Source organism: Armigeres subalbatus, chromosome 3 (genome assembly GCF_024139115.2).
Source record: "Armigeres subalbatus isolate Guangzhou_Male chromosome 3, GZ_Asu_2, whole genome shotgun sequence".
Lineage (NCBI taxonomy): Eukaryota > Metazoa > Arthropoda > Insecta > Diptera > Culicidae > Armigeres > Armigeres subalbatus.
In genome coordinates this window covers 275,407,254-275,427,987 of record NC_085141.1, presented here as the reverse complement: position 1 = coordinate 275,427,987, position 20,734 = coordinate 275,407,254, and the positions used below count along the sequence as shown (strand labels likewise).

The 20,734-nt window shown below is 41.0% G+C and overlaps 1 protein-coding gene across 1 annotated transcript in view; it reads right to left on the bottom strand.

The window, feature by feature from the left end:
- Positions 1 to 20,734, bottom strand: part of LOC134222479 (uncharacterized) — a 276,614-nt gene that overhangs the window by 75,534 nt on the left and 180,346 nt on the right. Inside the window, exons 12-24 of the mRNA XM_062701631.1 lie at positions 17,939 to 18,121; positions 17,724 to 17,882; positions 17,445 to 17,654; positions 17,227 to 17,380; positions 17,000 to 17,170; positions 13,527 to 13,704; positions 12,496 to 13,467; positions 2,481 to 2,511; positions 1,925 to 2,302; positions 896 to 1,865; positions 546 to 832; positions 368 to 483; positions 26 to 116 (exon numbers count right to left, since the gene is read on the bottom strand). Of these exons, the coding sequence (XP_062557615.1) occupies positions 26 to 116; positions 368 to 483; positions 546 to 832; positions 896 to 1,865; positions 1,925 to 2,302; positions 2,481 to 2,511; positions 12,496 to 13,467; positions 13,527 to 13,704; positions 17,000 to 17,170; positions 17,227 to 17,380; positions 17,445 to 17,654; positions 17,724 to 17,882; positions 17,939 to 18,121 (3,900 nt within the window). The remainder of the gene's footprint in view (positions 1 to 25; positions 117 to 367; positions 484 to 545; positions 833 to 895; positions 1,866 to 1,924; positions 2,303 to 2,480; positions 2,512 to 12,495; positions 13,468 to 13,526; positions 13,705 to 16,999; positions 17,171 to 17,226; positions 17,381 to 17,444; positions 17,655 to 17,723; positions 17,883 to 17,938; positions 18,122 to 20,734) is intronic.

Genomic DNA, 20,734 nt, shown 5'->3' with positions numbered 1-20,734 from the left:
ACAAGCCGTATTTATCACATCCTACCTGATTTTCGCGCCCATTCAGTGGCTTACTGTCGTCGTCCGATTCTTCGCAGCTTTCGCTCTCCTCTTCGAACAGTGGTTCTAGCTTTCGTCTAAATTTACAATAAATATTGGTTCGGCAAACAACAGAAATAAAATCAACCAACACAAAGAAAGAAAGGAACGATTGGATAATGAGCCATTGTCCTATCTATTCTAAACTAGAAAACTAATACTGGGCTATCACTATGCCTAGCATCAAACTGATAACTTTATCGAAATCGTTCTAGATTCTAGGAAACTAGAGCTATTTCTTTTTTCCTATCTACAAACTAAATCTACTAAACGAACGAGCTACAGGTACCTTGGCAACAGCCCTCGAACTGCGCTGGCAGTCATCGGTGGTGCCATTAACAGTTCATCCATCATCAGTTCGGTATCGTCATCTCCGGTGTAAGACGATGAGGACTTGGTAGGGGACTATCATTTAAAAATCATTATTACAATCTATAACGAGCAGTCAGAGCTGGACAGATAATTACCGAATGCGTCTGTTCGATGCTGCCGAAGATTTGCATGTCATCGTTTTCGCCTCCACTCGTTGGAGTGCCCCACACTTCCTCGCCGGAGGTTACCGACGTTTCGCCTTCGATGATGTCTTCCTCGACATCCAGATCGTCCTTATTGTCCTCGTCGGCTGTGTTGCCCCGGCCTAGATATCGATCAATGAAGGCTCGGGATTCCTCAATGAAGCTACCAGCCCGTGCCGTCCAGTTGAGAAATGTTTGAGCGTTGTCGTCGTACACCTCTTTGGTAACGATTTTGATATCTTGAGGATTAGAGGGAATGCGCGTAAGATAAAATGGAGTTTGCACTACATAATCGGTCTTACCATTCTCGGAATCATCCTCGGAAGAATTGTAGGTTTTGTCGGTTTCGTCGGATGGCACTCTTTCCAAACTAGACAGGGTGCCATACCGCTTCATTCCCGTGTTAAGTGCACGGTACGGGGTTTCAGCTACTTCGTCTTCGGGAGAGTTGTCCGGAGAATACTCGTCATTTTCTAGTCCATTATCTTCGTTAATCATTCCCAGTTGTAGGCGATTGGAGTCGGTCCAGTTTAAGGACATTGGTTGTCTGTGGTTGTTGCTGTTCAGTGCATCCGGTGTTGGTGGGACCACCGAAATGGTAGGTACGGCTTCGAAAGGATCCATGCGAACGAGTGATGCTGCTGGGTTTATTTGGGCTAGACCGATCAACATCAGCGACCAATCCTCGACATTATTGTTATCGATGGGATCACATTTGCTACTATCACATCTGCTAGTTCGTAGCTCATGCATGACGGTTCGGTGTCCGTTGAGCTTAGGGGAACCTGTATTGGCGTTAACTTCGTTGACATTCTTCAATATTTTGACGCGTTCGTGAAGCACCTCGTCGGGGCTGATGGTGGTCTTCTCGAAGTCTTTCGGAGTACATTTGCAGTGACAGGGCGTTTGGCACTTGGACTTATAACTGTTGAGGCTCAGTGCTGCTGGTGGCGAATGTTTGTGTGAAGTCTTATGAACAGAATCTGGAGTTTCTGGCAAAATGGTTGCATCTTCCACTCTCGCTGACGACTTGCTCAGAATCGTTAGAGTGCTTGTGGAAGAAATACTGTTATTGGAGTTTCCACTCTTGTTCAAACTGCTGGTAGTCGTCGAGGAAGACACGCAACATCGCGTGGATGACGTCTGGCTGTGTTGTACTGTTAATGAGTTACTGCTTGGAGAGTTCATGCGGCTTTTACAGTTTTTATGGCACTGCCGACAAACTGATATGGTATCTACTTTATTGCTAAGGGGGCTCGACCGAACCGTTATCTAGATGAAAAAAACATATTTCTGGAGAACATTTGAGAAAGCATCATTTCTTCACTTACCTGACTATCGGAGGTTGTACTTTTCGACACACTTCGGTTGTCATCATCTCCATCGTACGTAGAGCCATCCTCTAGATGAGCGTCGGTCAACTTGAGGTTCGACCCTGCCCCGTTCATCGCTTTGCACACATTTCCGTCGGTATCAACCAATTTTAACTCCTTCGATCGGTTCGCCACTTGTTCAATTGACCATTCTTCGATAGCCGCTTCTGGATCGGAATCGATTGGATCGGACTCCACTACTTGTTTGTCTAGCTGCCCCTTCATCCACTGGGCGAGGTGCAAAGCACTGCCCTTTGGGACACCTGTTTTATTCAGGTTCCTACACTTTTCATCGATCAATTCTTCGACCTGTTTGGGAACTTTACTCGACCTCGACTGCACCCGTGATACGGCAGGGAACAGAAAATAGCGAGACACACAGACAAAGAGAGATAGAGAAAAAGACAAATAATTAGGAAAGTACTCTACGACTAGATCTAGGCTGGTAAGGTCTTAGAGCAAAAATTTAACGCTTGTCGGTCTGATGCTTGCGGAAGATCCTATCCTAACCTACCCAGTGCGAGTCCGAAAACAAAGCATGAGGTCTATGGGGTGTGTTTTAGAAGTGTAGTCCGATCACAATCGATTCCGAATTTCGTTCAACAAACAAAAAACTGTTCAAGCCTCGTTTCTCGCCAATGCAATAAAACCAACAAGCGTTTAATTTTCAGGTAAAATAGGTTTATTTGCACGCTTCAGCACTTAATATCTAAATGGGTTCGCTCAGGCTAGTGTTGCTCAATATTCGTCTCTTGGAGTTCGATTCTTATCTGCTAGTTTGAACGGAAGAGGTTACACACTCAGGTTTTCCATTGTCTGGTTCACAATTGTCAATGATTGGCGATTTCGATACTACACACAGGGTTATTATCCTAAACACAATTTGATTGGACATGACTATCTAGCTGATAAATTCCTTCAAAGGACAATTGAGAAAGCTATCACGACATGTATATTTGATTAGAAAAAGTACGGTTCGAATTATTTGTTTAATGACGTCGATTTCAAGCTAATTGGACATTCTCATATGGTATTTTACAATTTGTATAATTCTGATTCACATTCTAAAGTTTTGGCAATTTGTGTAGTTCGTGAATTATGAATATTATGTGTGAATGAATATGATCCAGTGCCCTGCCTGTTAACGTTATATTCAGTTTTTTATTTTACTTTCATTTTCGCTGTTCCTTGAAAAAAACTACTAATCGTGCAATATGAGGAAACAAGTACAAAAACAACCTTCCTTGGTACTACAACAAACGGGAGCGATAACGCATTATTGTATATCACGACCTACTGTTCTGTTTGGAACAATCCTAAATTCGTTGGTATGTGTCGTTAATCAGATTTTAAATCAGACTTTTTGTCACTTTGTCTTCCGTATCGAAATAACTATTAACAACAATGTTGGTTAAAATAAGAATAAGTTTCATTAATTTATACAATACGATTGGATTTTACATAGAAACGTTTATGCCTTTATGAATTCAATTGAATAACTTTACGTTTATATACATATGTTATTTTTGTGGTTACAGAAATAAAAAGGTTTAAAAGTATCAATGAATGCTACTCCTATGAACGAATTCTCTCTATTTTTTAAAAATTCAGTGGCTGAAAGTTCTCGGATCTTTGGAAAAATTTATTTAATTTGATCGTAGGCGGTCGGAAAATCTCAATCACTCTTAATTAACTCAAGTGGGTTTTGAGTCTAGCGCGAATATGATTAGGCCGGAACAAATTTTATTTCCTTCTTCTGTCTTTGAAAACTAATGAGTTTTTCGATTTTATCAATTTATTCATTTATTTTTATTTTCATTTTTAAAAGAGCCACCTTCTTGAATTTAAGGGAGGGCGGTCAGGGAGGTTTGAAATTATTCAATTCGGGAAAGGAAAACATCACAACAATCGATTTTTAGATACCTTAGGCCCTGCTTATACATATTTTTTTATTCTCTTTCTATTCATGGAACTAAATTTATTACCCACTTCATCCGCATTTCTGCGCCATGCCCTTGTGCAGTACTGCAGTAGAGATATGAAATTCAGTCGCTGTTATCCCATACTGGATCTTCTATAGTTTTTCAACCTTCGGAGCCCAGAAAACGATCGCTCAGCAGCAGCAGATATCGAAATGGTGATGAATACCTTTCCATATTTGACAAATTTTGGCAGAAGATCTATCAAATGTGGTTGTTCCTGCAGATAGCCCACGACCTCTGAGACGCAGAGTTGGTACCTTCTATCAACAATTGCAGAAACATATCTCGTTGCACCAATAACCGCTTCGCGTCGCCTGAAGCATCATTGTCAGACAAAGTTGTGAAAAATTCAACTAAACCAAAATAGTTCGCCAGGACAGACGACATCGACACATACTTTACAGTCAAGGTGGTCCTAGATTGATGGTATCATTTGATTCGAGAGCCTGAAACAGAATCCCAGCTAATCCTTGATCCCTGAGTGCTGGACGAGGAAAAAGAGGCAAAGTCATGGCCTGCTATTCACTAGTCAATGTTGACAGCCGAACTGTTATACGGATGATATTTGCATATCTGTCATCAATGCACGCTGGAAGTGAATTTCCCAATTTCTAATATATCTCACCCTTCTTCTCTCACAAAAAAAAAGAAAAAACATTGACATGGGATTTTCATAATTAATTATTTACATCGTTTTTTCACGCATTTTTTTTTAAATTACAGTCAAGTCTAATTTTACAATTCAGTATCCAACATTCGTAATCAATTCCCATATTCAAAATCATCCTAATTAAAATATTTCAATCCTACGTTTAATACGATTTTCCAATCCGATACTCAAATCCAACGTATGAGCCCGAAATGTAAATCCAATATTCCTATTTTATGAACAAAGTTTTAATCTCAAATCAACATTGGAACGTTTTCATAATGGAATACCAAAATCAAACATTCGTATAAAAATATTCAAGTTTTTTTTCTGTAATATCTTCATCTTCAATGGCTCTGCATTGCTACAGGTTCTTGGTCTACTATATACGTATTCTATAGCATTTCCATAGTAATTAATTGAATGTTCTATTTATGCCTGCTATTGCATGATTATTAGACCTCTTCATGTTTTCAAAAAGTATCAAAAAATTCAACCGGTCAGCCCAGAATCACAATTCTTATGCTAAAATAAGCCTCCTGTCAAATTTTCAGCTAATTCGGATAAAATTTCGAGGTGGCTCTAGTCAATTTAGTATTTTTGGGCTATTTTCAATTTTGAAAAAAATCTAACAAAAGATATAAACACTGAACACTATCGCAACAACCTCTATACGGAAGCTTTGGGTGCGCTCTACAAGTCTTGTGAACATTGCGATTCGTTCCGTTCACGTTTTGACCATGTTAAAGTGATTTTTGAGCTTTTAAGTGCATAAAAACACTGTTTCCCCTGAAAGTCGTTATTCTACAAAATACTTGAACAAATTATTTTTATTATATAGATTATTCTTATTTTTTCCCTGGACATTTGAGTAATATAATTATCAATGTGCGATTTACCGTTAAACTCTTAAAAATCAGAAGCTCCCAAATTTTTAGCTAATTTGGATGTAATTTGAGTGAGCACGAACAGTTTGAAGTTTGTATGAAAATCACTATGAAAACAGTAACTTTTGTAGAAAACCGTTCCCAACGCTTCCCATTAAACTCTAAAAATATATGATTACATTGACAACATAGGAAATTTAACAAGCTAGCAGATCGTCTTTGTTGCGAAACGTTTTGATGCTTGCAAGAAAAGTTATTAAGGAAATACTGAATCGTGGGAAATTCAATTTAACACGTAAAAGAATAACATCAATATCAATAATGAGCATTTTTGTTTTCTCCATAACTTGACTTCCAAACGACAAATCGCTTCGCAACAACAACTGCCTTTCAGCTTGGGAAGTATTCTATGTAGTCAACGTGTTGATTACCATTAAATAGTTCATGGGCAACCTCACGGAACGATCTTTCACATAAGGGTCGATTTTCACAGTAATTTCCATGCAAACTTCAAATGACGTGTGCACAATCAAATTACATCCAAATTTGCTAAAAATTTAGGAGGATTATCAAAATGGCAAATGCAATCGTTTTAGCATCGGGGAGCAAAAAAGCCAAAATTTGAATCACTCTAATGGGCCATACACCCCGAACAAATGTCACTTTCGCAGAACACCCGGAACCAGTTACAAATTGACCAGAGAGTCTTACAGTCCTCAAAATGTATTTTTAATAAATATCCTATATTCATTGTCTTTGAAAAACATGAATTTTGACACTCATTTTTGCATGGTTCTCCTGGAAGGCCCTTGGAACCTGCTATAAGGGTGGCAGTGGACTCATTCTGTAAATGTTTCTGTAATCATTGTCTCGCAAAGCCATGAAGTTAGATACTCATATTTGTATTATTCCGATCTGTTATCATTTCATCATGTTCCCGGAACCGTTTTTACGGAAATAGCCATATCTCTGTGTAGTTTTGATGGATTCTCGATCTACAGCCACCATTGGTCGGCATATTAGTTCTAGTTTTTGGAGAGAGCATAAAACATTATAAAAGTAAACGTCACATAAAATGACAAGCAGTGGAAAAAATGCATTTTGAACATACCTTCGGAAAACCCGGAACATCTCCGGTGGCCAAGGACCAATATCAGGTTTTGTAAGGGGACAGTATACTATAAGAGTGTCCGCTTTAGATGGTCCTGGTTTTATCAAAATCGGATTATTCTACGCGAAGTTATGTTGATTTGAATTTTTACAAAATATTATCTATCTCAACCTTTTTGTCTAACCCCTGTACCTCCCCACGCATAAATCGTTTTTAAAATCGCATGAAAATACGTAATGCCAAGATATTTAGGAGCGCATCTTTTGATAAAAACAGTTTGATGATTAATCCCCCTAAAAGTGAGTTGAGATTATTTTTCCTCCAGAGTGAGATAGACACGTGGTGTCTTCTGCAAAGTTATAGCAAATTTTATTGCGAGCAACTTTGCTGAACATGCCGAGTCTCTATCTCTTATATATAACAAACTTGAGACGTTTTATGTAAAAACCCCTTTGAAATCCAACTCCAACTCTTTTCAATGATTTTTCCCATTTTCCGCCTTTTCTAGAAAGCTGTTAAACAAGCAAAATTACAACGTCCCGTTTTTTGTACTACACAAGCGACACATGCGGTCTGCATGGGCTTTTCACCCCAGATTTTGAAAATTATCCTTTCGAACTAGTCCAAGTTATATCTCCGTGAGTCGAAGATCTATGGAGTTGATTCAAAAGTATAAGATTGCTAATGTCGTTCCTGTTCGCGTTCCTAACAACTAGGTTACTTTGATCTGGCAGCCAAAGTACCGGTACTACAAGTGTCAAACCGATGTTGGTGATGAAATTAAACATGCACTACAACATGATGCATTAATTATGGCCAATTGAAGCTTGTTGAAGCATAATTTGGCAAAATAATTTGAATGACTACAGCGCCACTAGCGTTCTAGTACTTGTGCTTCTACTTTCTATGCCTCGGTATTGACATGGAAGCAAATTATGTCACATCAGAAAATATTTTCTGGGTTGGGTTGCTTTGATGGCCCCTGCCCTTTCCAATGATTTTCTATACCACAATTCGATAGTCCCATAAGGGAGATCGCAGCAAGCCATGCGCGCGGACGGTTGCTTTTAAATTTGCTGTCACGGTTTTTGTTCGTTTCCGCAAGAAATAGATTCGGCTGATGTGTATTTTTTGCATTTGTACTAGAAGAAAAAAGTTTAAGTTATCTGAAGTTTGAGATTTACGAGTTTGGTGACTTTTCTCAAGTGTATTCTTATTTGAGTGCGCGAAATCGTTTGTGTAGTTTGAATACGGGGATGAATTTGGTGAAAACATGTATGAATTTGTGAAAATACCAGGAAAATATGGATCAATAAAGAATTGATCGGAATAGCGCTGGAAGAGTAGTGGTTTGTTCGTGGACACTAGTTGTAATCTGCTCTTCCTCAGTTCATTTATACGGAATTGGGTCAATTTGGTGAGATTGTTTCAATATGTTTTAATATGATTCAAAAACTAAATACGTGCTGGATTTAAAAATCCGGAAGTTTGTTTATGGATCCATTATCCAATTGATAATGGTAGCATAAACAGGCGGGGCTTATTGCAAGTGAAAGTGACCTCGGACTGGACGTGAGTTACCAGGCAGTCTGAAATGGGTCACTGGAGCTGCAGTAGAGCTAACACCTTCTAACTCCCGGACTAAAGCTGACTTTATTAAAGACAGCTTTCTTCCATAATACCACTGCCGGACAGTGGGGGTTAGATTGAAGATACACACATACACACACAATTCGATATTCCCATAAGTTGAATGATTCCTTTGATATCGACTCATGGATAGAGGTGTGCGTCGCCGCACCACCGGCAGTTTTTGGCACGCCGCCGCCGACGACATTTTTGCATCAGCGCGCCGTTTAAAATTTGCCACGCCGCTGATCTGTAATTTTCCACGTCCACAGAATTTTCCGTGGAAATTGCGAAGATTCAGTAGAATTTCCAGACAACATCACGTTGAAATTCCAGAGATTTTTTCTTCAAAATATGTACCAGACAATTTACCGTTGAAATTGAAAAGCTCTTCGTTAAAATTTAAAAAAATACTTCGAGTGGAAAATCCGAAGGATTTTCTGTTAAAATCCAAATAATTTCTTTTTAAATAATTTTTTTTAACGGAGAAGAGTGTTTTGCCAGAAAGCCATTTGCCAGAAAATTGCTTGGCCGAATGTCGTTTGACCGAACATACCATTTAGCCGAACAAAAAATGGTTGGCCGAATAGCTTAATTGGCCGAAAATTCCCATTGGCCAAAATGGCCTTTTGGCCGAAAGTTTAGTTTGGCTGAATTGATTATTCTGCAAAAAAAATCGTTCAGCCGAATAGGTTATTTGGCAGAAAATGTCGTTTGGCGGAAATAGTTCTTCTCCAAAAAAAGATATTACCGGGCCAAATAGCTCTTTCTGCTAAAAGACCATTTCTATCAAATGGCATTTTCGGCCGAATGATCTATTCGGCCAAATTACCTGTTAGAACAAAACACTTTTTGGTCAAATTACCAGTTCCGCCATCCCTTTTGGCTGTATGTCGCTTTCGGCCACATGAGTTTGTCAGAGAGGCGAGCGTTAATCTGAAAATCTCAAGACGCACACAATAAGATTTTGTCGAAATTATGAGTTTGAAATGCAAAAATCTTCTCATTGTTACATGCCAATCGAAAGATAAGGCTTTGCTTCAGCTCAATTGACCAGGGTAAATTAGAAATTCGACTTTGAAAAGACTAAATTCGGGGTGTCCAAAATTTGTACATTTGGGGATCCAAAATATGTTGCACTGTCCAAAACCGAAGAATATTCTCATTTCAGGAAATCACAATTCTCAGCGATTTATTAACACTTGATGTCAATTTCAAATTTCTTTTTCATAAATGAGACTTTCATCTATGAAATGGTGTGATTTCCGTCTATATCAAACGTGTCATTTGATACATATAAGCAGATATCGGTAAGCACTTCCTCTAGGGGAACATTTACCCTAAGTCAAATAGACATTTGACCGAAAATACCATTTGCCGAAACGATGCTTTGGCCGAAAAGGTCACTTGGCCGTAAGGGTCGTTTGGCAGAAGCCTTGACATTTTCTGCCAATGGTCCATTCTTTCAATCGACCGTCTCGGCCAAACGGCATATTCGTCCTGATGATTCGGCCAAACGTTATGTTAGAGTAGACGGCTTCTCGGCCAAATTATCAGTTCGGCCGTATGTCACTTTGACCAAATGCTATTTTTGGCCAAACCGTTTTCGATGAATAACTATTTCGCCCAAACGTTAATTTCTTTCAGCCAAATGCAATACGGCAAGATATCTTTCAGCTTAACATATTATTCGACCAAATAGCTTTCTGCCGAATGATTTTCGACTAGACGAGCCATTTCTTTTTCAATAATTTCCCATAGAATTTTCGAGAAAAAAAAATATGGGTATTAAAAAGAATTTCCCGTAGAAATCTAAACAAATTCTTTAAAATTTCAAATAATTTTCCGTGAGTACGTCCAACATTTTTCAGTGAATATTCGACGTGACGCCGAAAACGCCACCGCCGCCAACCAAAATTTTTACAAACGCCGCCACCGAATCTATGACAAAAGGTCGAAAGACAAAAGGTCGAAAAGACAAAAGGTCGAAAGGACAAAAAGTCGAAAAGACAAAACGTCGAAAGGACAAAAGGTCGAAAGTCACAGAAGGTTGAAAGAAACATATGATCGAAATGGACAAAAGGTCGAAAGAGACAAACAATCGAATAAGAACAATTTGATAACAAGTTGGGTGTATTCCAAAGGAATTTGTGAAATGCATTATACTTCAAGCAGAAGTAATGAACTCATCTCATCGATCAAAGTTGAAGAATGAGCAATTTTCAAAGAAAGAGTAATTACTATGAAGCAATATTATGAATATCTAGATAGTTCTGTTAGAGATAAAAAAGTTTGTTGATTTAGGAAATGGATAAAGCTTGTATCACGCGAGACAGAGTTGTCCTATTATACAGTTGGGATATTCACTATTTTTAACAAATTAATAAAATTCATTCAATGAGTGTAAATAATAGATGAATATCTAGGCTTCCTAAATGTCACTTCGATCTGTATAGTACACGCTGCAGCCACGCAGGCACGCGCATTGAAAATTTACCGGCTTGTAATACACGCCGGTGTATTTGATGTGCGGCGTGCGCCATTTTGACAGATTGAAGCGACATTTAGAATACACAAACATCCATCGATAAGTTTTACTCACTAAAATTATTAAAAATTGTGGAAAATAAAAGAGCAGAGTTTTTGCTATAACTGTGTAAGGCAACTCTGATCCGAGATTGTTTCTTTTCGTTTTAGTTTCGTGTCTATTTTGACCTTTTCTCCCTTTCGACCTTTTGTCGCCTTTGACGTTTTGTCCTTTCGATCTTTTGTCGCTTTCGACGTTTTGTCTTTTCGACATTTTGTCCATTTCGACCTTTTGTCCTTTTCGACCATTTGTCCCTTCGATATTTTTTCTTTCGACGTTTTGTCTTTCGACCTTTTGTCCTTTCGACCTTTTGTCTTTCGACCTTTTGTCCCTAACCCGCCGCCGCCGACGTTTTTTTAACCGGCGCACACCTCTACCCCGAGTTACATGTATTCTATAGATAGTGGAATATATAGATGAGCGAAGATAAATCCTCTGTCTCCAAACAAACTTTCAAATGTGTCTCCAAACGAGCATGACGTCACGATTTCAATGAAAATATTTAGGGAAAGTCATATGCGCCTGATACACGGTCAAAAAAACGTGCCCAACCATGCTTTCGCTCATCTATAGGTTCTGCTATCTATAATGTTCCTAAATTATTCTCGTTTTATCAAATGCAACGATCTCAGAAAAAAATACTGTTTACTTTCTGTTTAGGATTTGCTGCCTTGCAATAAAAGAACAAAGGAAATATGAACTACGTAGACTGAAGAAAAAACGCAACAAGCGGAATTGTATGAATTCCAAAAAGATTATCCTTGATCAAGTTTGTTGCCAATTGCAATCTGCAAAATATTGTAGCCTGGATTATTTAAAAAATGAATAAGTCAGTCTATAATACACCTTATTATTATATTTTGAATCGTGAGTAGGGGTTCGCTACATAAGCATATGGCCTTGTTTTTGTTATGGATATTTACGATATTTACGTGTACTCCTTTTGTCAGTCTGTTAACAATTGAATTCACAAAGGCAAAAATTGTGTTCATTATTTTCATGTACTCAATTAATTATTTTAAATATTATTATTTTCAAATACATAATGTGGTTTACTTAAACCAGGATCTGTTGATCATAGCAACTCAAGAGTACCGCACGACCTGTACGATTTATCAGCGCTTGATGAATTTCTTCGACGATCATGATAAATGGAAACGATGTGATGTGATGAATAATCTGAGGGATGATATTTTCTTCTTGATGTATACCACAACGAAACTTGTGATTGGTTTTATGTGACGATAGCATTTGTAATTTCATGTGTCACACCTTAAAAAGTCATCAGTTGTCCTAGTTCATAAACTCAGGCTTGTTCCCTTCAAGGTGAATAATAATGACCAGGATTACATTTAGATTAAGCTTACAGAAAGGATTGTGAATTCAACGTTAAACATAATGCATACAATGTTTAGAAATTCGATGATTTCTAGAAAAAAATCATTTTAATTCTAGACGTCACAACCTGAAACACAATCACGAGTTTCGTGACGCACTCAATCGAGTAAGCCAACTTTAAGCTTTTTACAATTTCATTCCTAATATTATTATTTTTTAATTTTCGTCTCAAAATACACGAATTCTTCACTGTCGTTGTCCACCATCCTCATCGTCCAGAAACTTGCACCCGGCCCAGTCCTCGTTGCTGCTGAAACAGATCTGCAAGTAAAACTAGAGATCCAACAAATTGGGCGGCGTCGGTTGCGTGGGCAGCATTCCGAACGGATCATCGTCGCCCATGAATTCCGTTTCGGTCACGTCTTTCCCGAACGATGGATCACAGTTCACCTGATGGAAGTCCAAATCCAGCTCCAGCAGGTCCCACGAGCCACCGTAGCCACTGGCCAGCAGATACTTGCTGCAGTCATCTTCCATGGGCGAAACGGCTGCACTCGGCGATGAGGACGTTTTGAAATCGTTCGAAAATGTTTCGGAGTACCTGTGGGATGATGAGGGGGAAACATTCGGCGGAGGCGTATCCGGCGTGTGGACGTAGTCTCCACCGAACGATTGATTGTCCTCCGAGTCTTCGGCACTGTCGATAAACGACCGCCCTACGGAGCTTAAACTGAACTCAACAATCGAGCGCATGTTGTCCCGCGACCCTCGGGAAAAGCTGTTCAATATTCGATCTCTTGTAGATATTGGGTTTCTATTTGAGTGGTCCGTGGCTTGAGCGGAATGTTCCGTATCGTTTGTCAGCTTAGGTAAATAGTTGCTGTTCACTTCGTCGGAACTGGTTTGACTAGTTGATTGGGTGTTGCTGTTTGTACTATTGTTTAGCGCCAGTTCGGGTAGCTCGGAGATGGCACCAGGAATAGTTGAAATTGAGCGATAATTTTTGCTTTCAAATATATTACTTCGCGTGGTAAAATTAGGATATTTCCTGGCACTAAACCCTAACGTTGTAGTTACCGAGTTTGATGTGATGGCGTTTGACAGTGAAGAGACGCTACTACAAGAGGATGCTAGACCTAGGCTAGAACACACCTGCTGATTTTTGAGATGGATGCTGTCCAGCGAGGGCATCTTTACGGATGCCATCGAGGCTGCCGTCGTTCCTATGTCTCCAATGGGCACCAACGTTTGGAGGATGTCCGGGGAATCCAGAGGGCTACTCAGTGGGGTTGATCCTAAGGTGGCGTTCACCAGGAATCTGCAACGGGATGTTTTATTAATTTTAGGGAATGGTAAGGAGACTAGGTCTGTACATACATCTGCCTAGTAAGAAGGTTTTGCCACACGGCTTTCAGTTCTGTGGAAGGGGCTCGCAGTACTATGCAGCGCTTTTTGGAGTTCCTTTTGGGGGTCCTTGTTAAATCTGGGGCACAGTGAACGGTAGGACTTTCGATCTGTCGACCGTTCGGATCGATTGTTATCCGAAATTCAGTGTCTGTGAAATATAAATCAAGTGTAATTAAAATAATCAGAAAAAAATCTTATGTAATTCATGTATTACTCTCTCCAAATAACATATTAGTAACAGTAGTTGAGGTTTTCCTCAAATTTCAACAGTAAACACCCTCATTTGAATAAGCCGAATTGTGACCACTACGAACGACAAAGAGCAACCATTTGATTGCAAATTTAGTCAGTTATCCCCTAAGCCAACGGTACTCAACTTTTATCTTGAGAAGTACTCCTTCGATCCTTTCCATTCATTAAGGTACCCCCTATTTTTTCGCTGTTAATGAAAATAAGCGTAACTCAAAAGATACGAACATGAAAACTAACGGAAAATAAGCTGCCCCTAACTGCATAGTTGTCCGACCTGGCTTCCGAGCCTCTTGAAAGGAGGCTTCCGAACCTCTTGAAAGGAGGCTTCCGAGCCTCTTGAAAGGAGGCTTCCGAGCCTTTTGAAAGGAGGCTTCCGAGCCTCTTGAAAGGAGGCTTCCGAGCCTCTTGAAAGGAGGCTTCCGAGCCTCTTGAAAGGAGGCTTCCGAGCCTCTTGTAAGGAAGATTCCAAGCCTCTTTAAAGGAAGATTCCAAGCCTCTTTAAAGGAGGCTTCCGAGCCTCTTGAAAGGAAGATTCCAGGCCTTTTGAAAGAAGGCTTCCGGGCCTCTTGAAAGGAGGCTTCCGAGCCTCTTGAAAGGAGACTTCCGAGCCTCTTGGAGGGAGGCTTCCAGGCCTTTTGCAAGGAGGCTTGAGGCCTCTTGAAGGAGGCCTCTTGAAGGAGGCTTGAGCCTCTTGAAGGAGGCTTCCAGGCCTCTTGAAATGGGGCTTTCAGGCCTCTTGAAGGAGGCTTCTGAGCATCTTGAAAGGAGGCTTCCAGGCCTCTTGAAAGTAGGCTTCCAGGCTGTTTCAGCGGAGGCTTCCAGGTCCCCTGACTGGAAGCTTCAAGGCCTTTTGACATGAGGCTTTCAGGCCTCTTGAAAGGAGGCTTCCAGGCATCTTGAAAGGAGGCTTCTGAGCCTCTTGAAAGGAGGCTTCTGAGCCTCTTGAAAGGAGGCTTCCAGAACCTCTTGAAAGGATGCTTCCTGAGCCTCTTGAAAGGAGGCTTCCAGGCCTCTTGAAAGGAGGCTTCCAGGCCTCTTGAAAGGAGGCTTGAGCCTCTTGAAGGAGGCTTCCAGGCCTCTTGAAAGGAGGCTTCCAGGCCTCTTGAAAGGAGGCTTCCGAGCCTCTTGAAAGGAGGCTTCGAGCCTCTTGAAGGAGGCTTCCAGCCTCTTGAAAGGAGGCTTCCTGAGCCTCTTGAAGGAGGCTTCTGAGCCTCTTGAAAGGAGGCTTCCTGAGCCTCTTGAAAGGAGGCTTCCTGAGCCTCTTGAAAGGAGGCTTCCAGGCCTCTTGAAAGGAGGCTTCCTGAGCCTCTTGAAAGGAGGCTTCCGAGCCTCTTGAAGGAGGCTTCCGAGCCTCTTGAAAGGAGGCTTCCAGGCCTCTTGAAAGGAGGCTTCCAGGCCTCTTGAAAGGAGGCTTCCGGGCCTCTTGAAAAGGCTTCCGAGTCTCTTGAAAGGAGGCTTCCTGAGCCTCTTGAAGGAGGCTTCCAGGCCTCTTGGAAGAAGGCTTCCAGCCTCTTGGAAGGAGGCTTCCAGGCCTCTTGAAGGAGGCTTCCAGGCCTCTTGAAGGAGGCTTCCGAGCCTCTTGAAAGGAGGCTTCCAGGCCTCTTGAAGGAGGCTTCTGAGCCTCTTGAAAGGAGGCTTCCAGGCCTCTTGAAGGAGGCTTCCAGGCCTCTTGAAGAAGGCTTCCAGGCCTCTTGAAAGGAGGCTTCCAGCCTCTTGAAAGGAGGCTTCCAGGCCTCTTGAAGGAGGCTTCCAGGCCTCTTGAAAGGAGGCTTCCAGAGCCGCTTGAAAGGAGGCTTCCAGGCCTCTTGAAAGGAGGTTCTCGAGTCTCTTGAAAGGAGGATTCCGGGTCTCTTGAAAGGAGGCTTCCGAGCCTCTTGAAAGGAGGCTTCCGAGCCTCTTGAATGGAGGTTTCCGGGCCTCTTGAAAGGAGGCTTCCGAGCCTCTTGAAAGGAGGCTTCCGAGCCTCTTGAAAGGAGGCTTCCGAGCCTCTTGAAAGGAGGCTTCCGAGCCTCTTGAAAGGAGGCTTCCGAGCCTCTTGAAAGGAGGCTTCCGAGCCTCTTAAAAGGAGCCTTCCGAGCCTCTTGAAAGGAGGCTTCCGAGCCTCTTGCAAGAAGGCTTCCGAGCCTCTTGAAAGGAGGCTTCCGAGCATCTTGCAAGGAGGCTTCCGAGCCTCTTGCAAGGAGGCTTCGAACTTTTTTTCTTGCAAGGAGGCATCGAACTTTTTTTTCTTAAATTCTTCGATTCAACGTTTTGTCCTTTTGATCTTTTGTTTTTGTCATACAGCTTTTCATACACTGTATTTGTTGAAGAGGGCAGGATTTAAAAGTTTTTGATTTACTGATCGACATGCATGTGATGTACAATACAAAGCTTCAGAATAAAGAATTATACAATTATCAATAAGTTTTTATTGGAATTGTAATAAAACCGCCATTACGCTTTCTTGTCCGAGGTACCCATAGGGGTACATGTATCCCACGTTGAAAACTGCTGCCCTAAGCTAAACATTTAGATCACTATGAACGCCTCATAGAAAACATTTCATAAATTAACTAGGTGACTTCCTCATGGGTCCAAGCTAAGCACGTTGACCACCATGAACACCCTAGAACAACCATTTTCATGCAAATTTACACCGCCGAGTTTTAGCAAACATGATTTTTGCCGAGATTCAGTAAAAGTGACGTTTCGGCTACTGATATACGGCAAATATTTCGCTGCGAATCAGTAATAAATTAAATATTCTGCCGGAAGTTCAGTTTTTTTCTGTGCTACAGCGGTGCCCAATCTTGCCGAGCTCGAAATAGAAAAAGTCAGTGCGTACACTACTTACACTTACTGAACTCAGAATCGAGAAATTGGAAATATCCTGGACAGTAACGTAAAGATTGTTCATACTAAGAAATCTGTTCTGCAAGGGTTTTAAATAGTTGCTATTTTATTTTCTGACCCCAAAAAGTAAGCATCAACAAAATTACTTTACTTCTGCTTCTTTTTCGTTTCATTTTTAGAAGCTTTGTATTGCACACAAGTTATAAGTTCAAATTAAATTGCATTATATATTGCACACAAGTTCCTCAGTATGTCAAATGCAACTTTTGTCCAACACCATGGTGAGCGAGCAAATGTTAGACACATTATAGCAGTAATAATGCATTTTCAATACATAATTAAGGATTATGATGACTTACTTTTTTTTCTTATGTTGAAACAGGAGTCCGTTATCGTTGATAGCGCAATTGGTTCCTCTGTGATGAACAACACCCGATCTCGACTGACCTTAGCAAATAACAAAATGTCACTAAACAGCAAAGTCCAATACGGTTTGACCGAACGACCTTCCACACGCGACAAATCACCACCTGATAAAAAACAATATAGCATTATCCTAATACATTGTTTGAAATTGAAATTGTACCAAAAATCCACTGCCTGCCATGTGACGCCAGCTGAAATGGTTTACACTTTGTGAAAACCATCCTGGCTTCCAGATCCTGTAGCGTTAACAGCGGTCGACCTTCACCGATCGGTTCCATCAGGCCACCACCGACAGTTATCTCCCGATAAGCCAACTGGATGTAGAAATAAGTTGCATTGATTAATGAACGCAAGCAACTATCTGTTTTCATACAGTACCTGCAACTCATTGATAATACTGTTGAAGTTGTTGTGTTCTTCGCTATCTACACGACAATGGGAGGCGATCATCTGCACTAGTTTTAAAATTTCTCTAAAATGCTGCAACGGTCGATGGATGAACGTTGTCAGGTCCGGTCGTTTCCGTGGCACCGGTGGCTCCGTAATAAAACGCATAAAATCACAGCTACTGTTTCGAGATTTGTTGACCTAAGTTTAAAACAGTTTTGTCCGCATTGATTAATCATGTCATAAAATGTGAGGAAAAATAGCGCTTACCAGCACACAGTCGGCTTTCTTGAGGCCATTGCAGTACTTTTTATAGGCCGCACAAAGGGCTGTGCATTTGGACAGATAGACGCGGGATGCAAAATGGATTTGTGGCTCGATTTCATCTTGGATGATTTGTTCTAGGATGTCCTCCGATATTCGTGATAGCTACAAATAAAATTATTGATTTCTCACGATGTTGACACACGTGAAATAAAACATACTTCGTCGATGTTCTGAAAGAGTGTTTTGTGATCGTTGGGCGAGATGAGATCCTTTCGTTCCCTTAGTGGGTTCACAAACCGGTCAATTCCAAAGTTGATTGCCGTCACAAAATGCTGCTCTCGACTGATTAGCTGGTACAGGAACTTTCGTCGATGGTCATCCGGAAACTGTTGGAGGATGGACTAAAATTTAAAAAAAATAAATAAATCAAAACTGTGCTTCACAAAAGTAAGTTCATTTATTAGATTGTAACAAATGTTTGCATTTGTTTATGAGCTAGTTTAACGCTAGTATCTTAATATACTAAATGATAATAAGTGTTATTATCATTTAGTGAATTAAATGATACTAGCATTTCACACCGTGAATATTAGACATAGAGCAATGTACTCTTAGACAAAGTTCTAGAGAGAAAGTAGCGCTAGAAGTCCGCCATACAGCACTTTTCGGAATTCCGCCTCTGGAATGAGTTATTGGCTGAATACTGAATGATAATGAAATGATAAGTTCAATCCCTGCTTCGGAGGCATCAGAATCGGCCATTTTCAAAATATCACCAACTATGGGTACGGGTATAAAACTACAGCATTCTGCAAGACAAGTAGAGTTATAACATCCGGATATGATTTTGGAAATATTGACTACCCTGAGTTCAGTTACGAGGCCCTTAGGGGAGCCTCCGGAGGTACAAAATCGTCCATTTTTCATTTCGATTTTTAAAATGTCGCTTACTATGGCAATGTGAGCATCAAACTTCAGCATTTTGCAAGACAAGTAGAGTTATGACATTCGAATATGATTCTGGGGGTATTGTCGAAAGGACAAAAGATCGATAGGACAAAAAATCGAAAAGACAAAAGCACAAAAGGTCGAAAGGACAAAATGTTGAAAGGACAAAATGTTGAAGGAAGAGAGGTTAAAAACATGACTAAAAGTTGAAGGAAAAGAAGGTTGCATAAATAACTGAATCAAAAGATCGATAACACAAAAGATCAAAAATACAAAAGGTCGAAAGAACAAGTAAGTCGAATAGACATAGATTGAAGATTTCATTCGAATAAGCATAGACTGTTCTTACGAGTCATGTCTTATGTTTTAAACAGATGCTATTTTTTAGAGTTTGCCTAATCCTCTAACACTCAAATTTTTGTCACTATTTTGCTTTCCAAAACCGATTTGAACAAATTTTAGTCAGAAATTTCAAACTTTCCATGTATCGCTAACCTTTCTTCTAGAAGCCGGGGTACGATTTTCAACAGATCCAGTCAATTTATTTGCTTCGCGGATGACATGGACATTGTCGGCCGAACATTTGCAAAGGTGGCAGAACTGTACACCCGCCTGAAACGTGAAGCAACAAAAGTTGGACTGGTGGTGAATGCGTCAAAGACAAAGTACATGCTTGTGGGCGGAACCGAGCGCGACAGGGCCCGCCTGGGAAGCAGTGTTACGATAGACGGGGATACCTTCGAGGTGGTCGAGGAATTCGTCTACCTCGGATCCTTGCTAACGGCTGACAACAACGTTAGTCGTGAAATACGAAGGCGCATCATCTGTGGAAGTCGGGCCTACTACGGGCTCCAGAAGAAACTGCGGTCGAAAAAGATTCGCCACCGCACCAAATGTGTCATGTACAAGACGTTAATAAGACCGGTAGTTCTCTACGGACATGAAACATGGACAATGCTCGAGGAGGACTTGCAAGCACTCGGAGTATTCGAGAGACGGGTGCTTAGGACCATCTTTGGCGGTGTGCAAGAAGACGGTGTGGCGGCGAAGAATGAACCATGAGCTCGCCCAACTCTACGGTGAACCCAGTATCCAGAAGGTAGCTAAAGCCGGAAGGGTACGATGGGCAGGACATGTTGCAAGAATGCCGGACAGCAACCCTGCAAAGATGGTGTTCGCTTCCGATCCGGCAGGTACGAGACGGCGTGGAGCGCAGCGAGCGAGATGGGCAGACCAGGTGCAGAACGACTTGGCGAGCGTGGGGCGTATCCGAGGATGGAGAGATGCGGCCTCGAACCGTGCATTGTGGCGTCAAATTGTTGATTCAGTGTTATCTGTTTAGATGTTAACTAAATAAATGAAATGAATGCTAGCAAACAATAAGTAAAGTATGCTGTTTTGCCGGACCAAAAAATAAACAAAAGTGAAGATTCCACCCCTCTTTACCTCGTCGAAGGAAGTCGCCTCGCTTCATACAGACTTTTCCAAGCAACAGATTTACCGGTTAGTACTCGTTGACCCAAAAAATGTGAGTTATACGCGCGAGCGAAGCCTCCGAAGGCCTTTCGGAATATATATCGAAGGCAAAGCCAACAAACTGAAGTCAATCAAAGTGTTTTCCATAAAGCGAGCCGATGGAAATAACGACCGGGATGTGTTATATCTGGTGCATTTGGAGAAGCGCCCCGTCATAATGACGGACCATCAAAAGTAAGAGTATACAGAACAAAAACATTGAGCTGACCAATTTCCTCATCCAACGAGGCATCGACATCGCAACCATCACCAAAGAAGAAGAGTCCGAAGAGGTCTACCGGTCTAATAAGATTTTTGTAGATAGACAGATTGTCGGACAGTATCCCAGTGAAAAAAGTCTTTACTTTGTCTTCGACGTATTGATGTCTAGATCTGCTTAACTGTCCTTTTCACTCTGATGGAGCTTTCCTTTATCTTTTCCCCGAATTGACGTGTCATGATCTCATTATCGTCAACGAAACTAATTAGCTAACCGTGCAACTAATATTAAACCCTTGCCTTCCGTAATATTCCCATCGAAGCGATGTTGA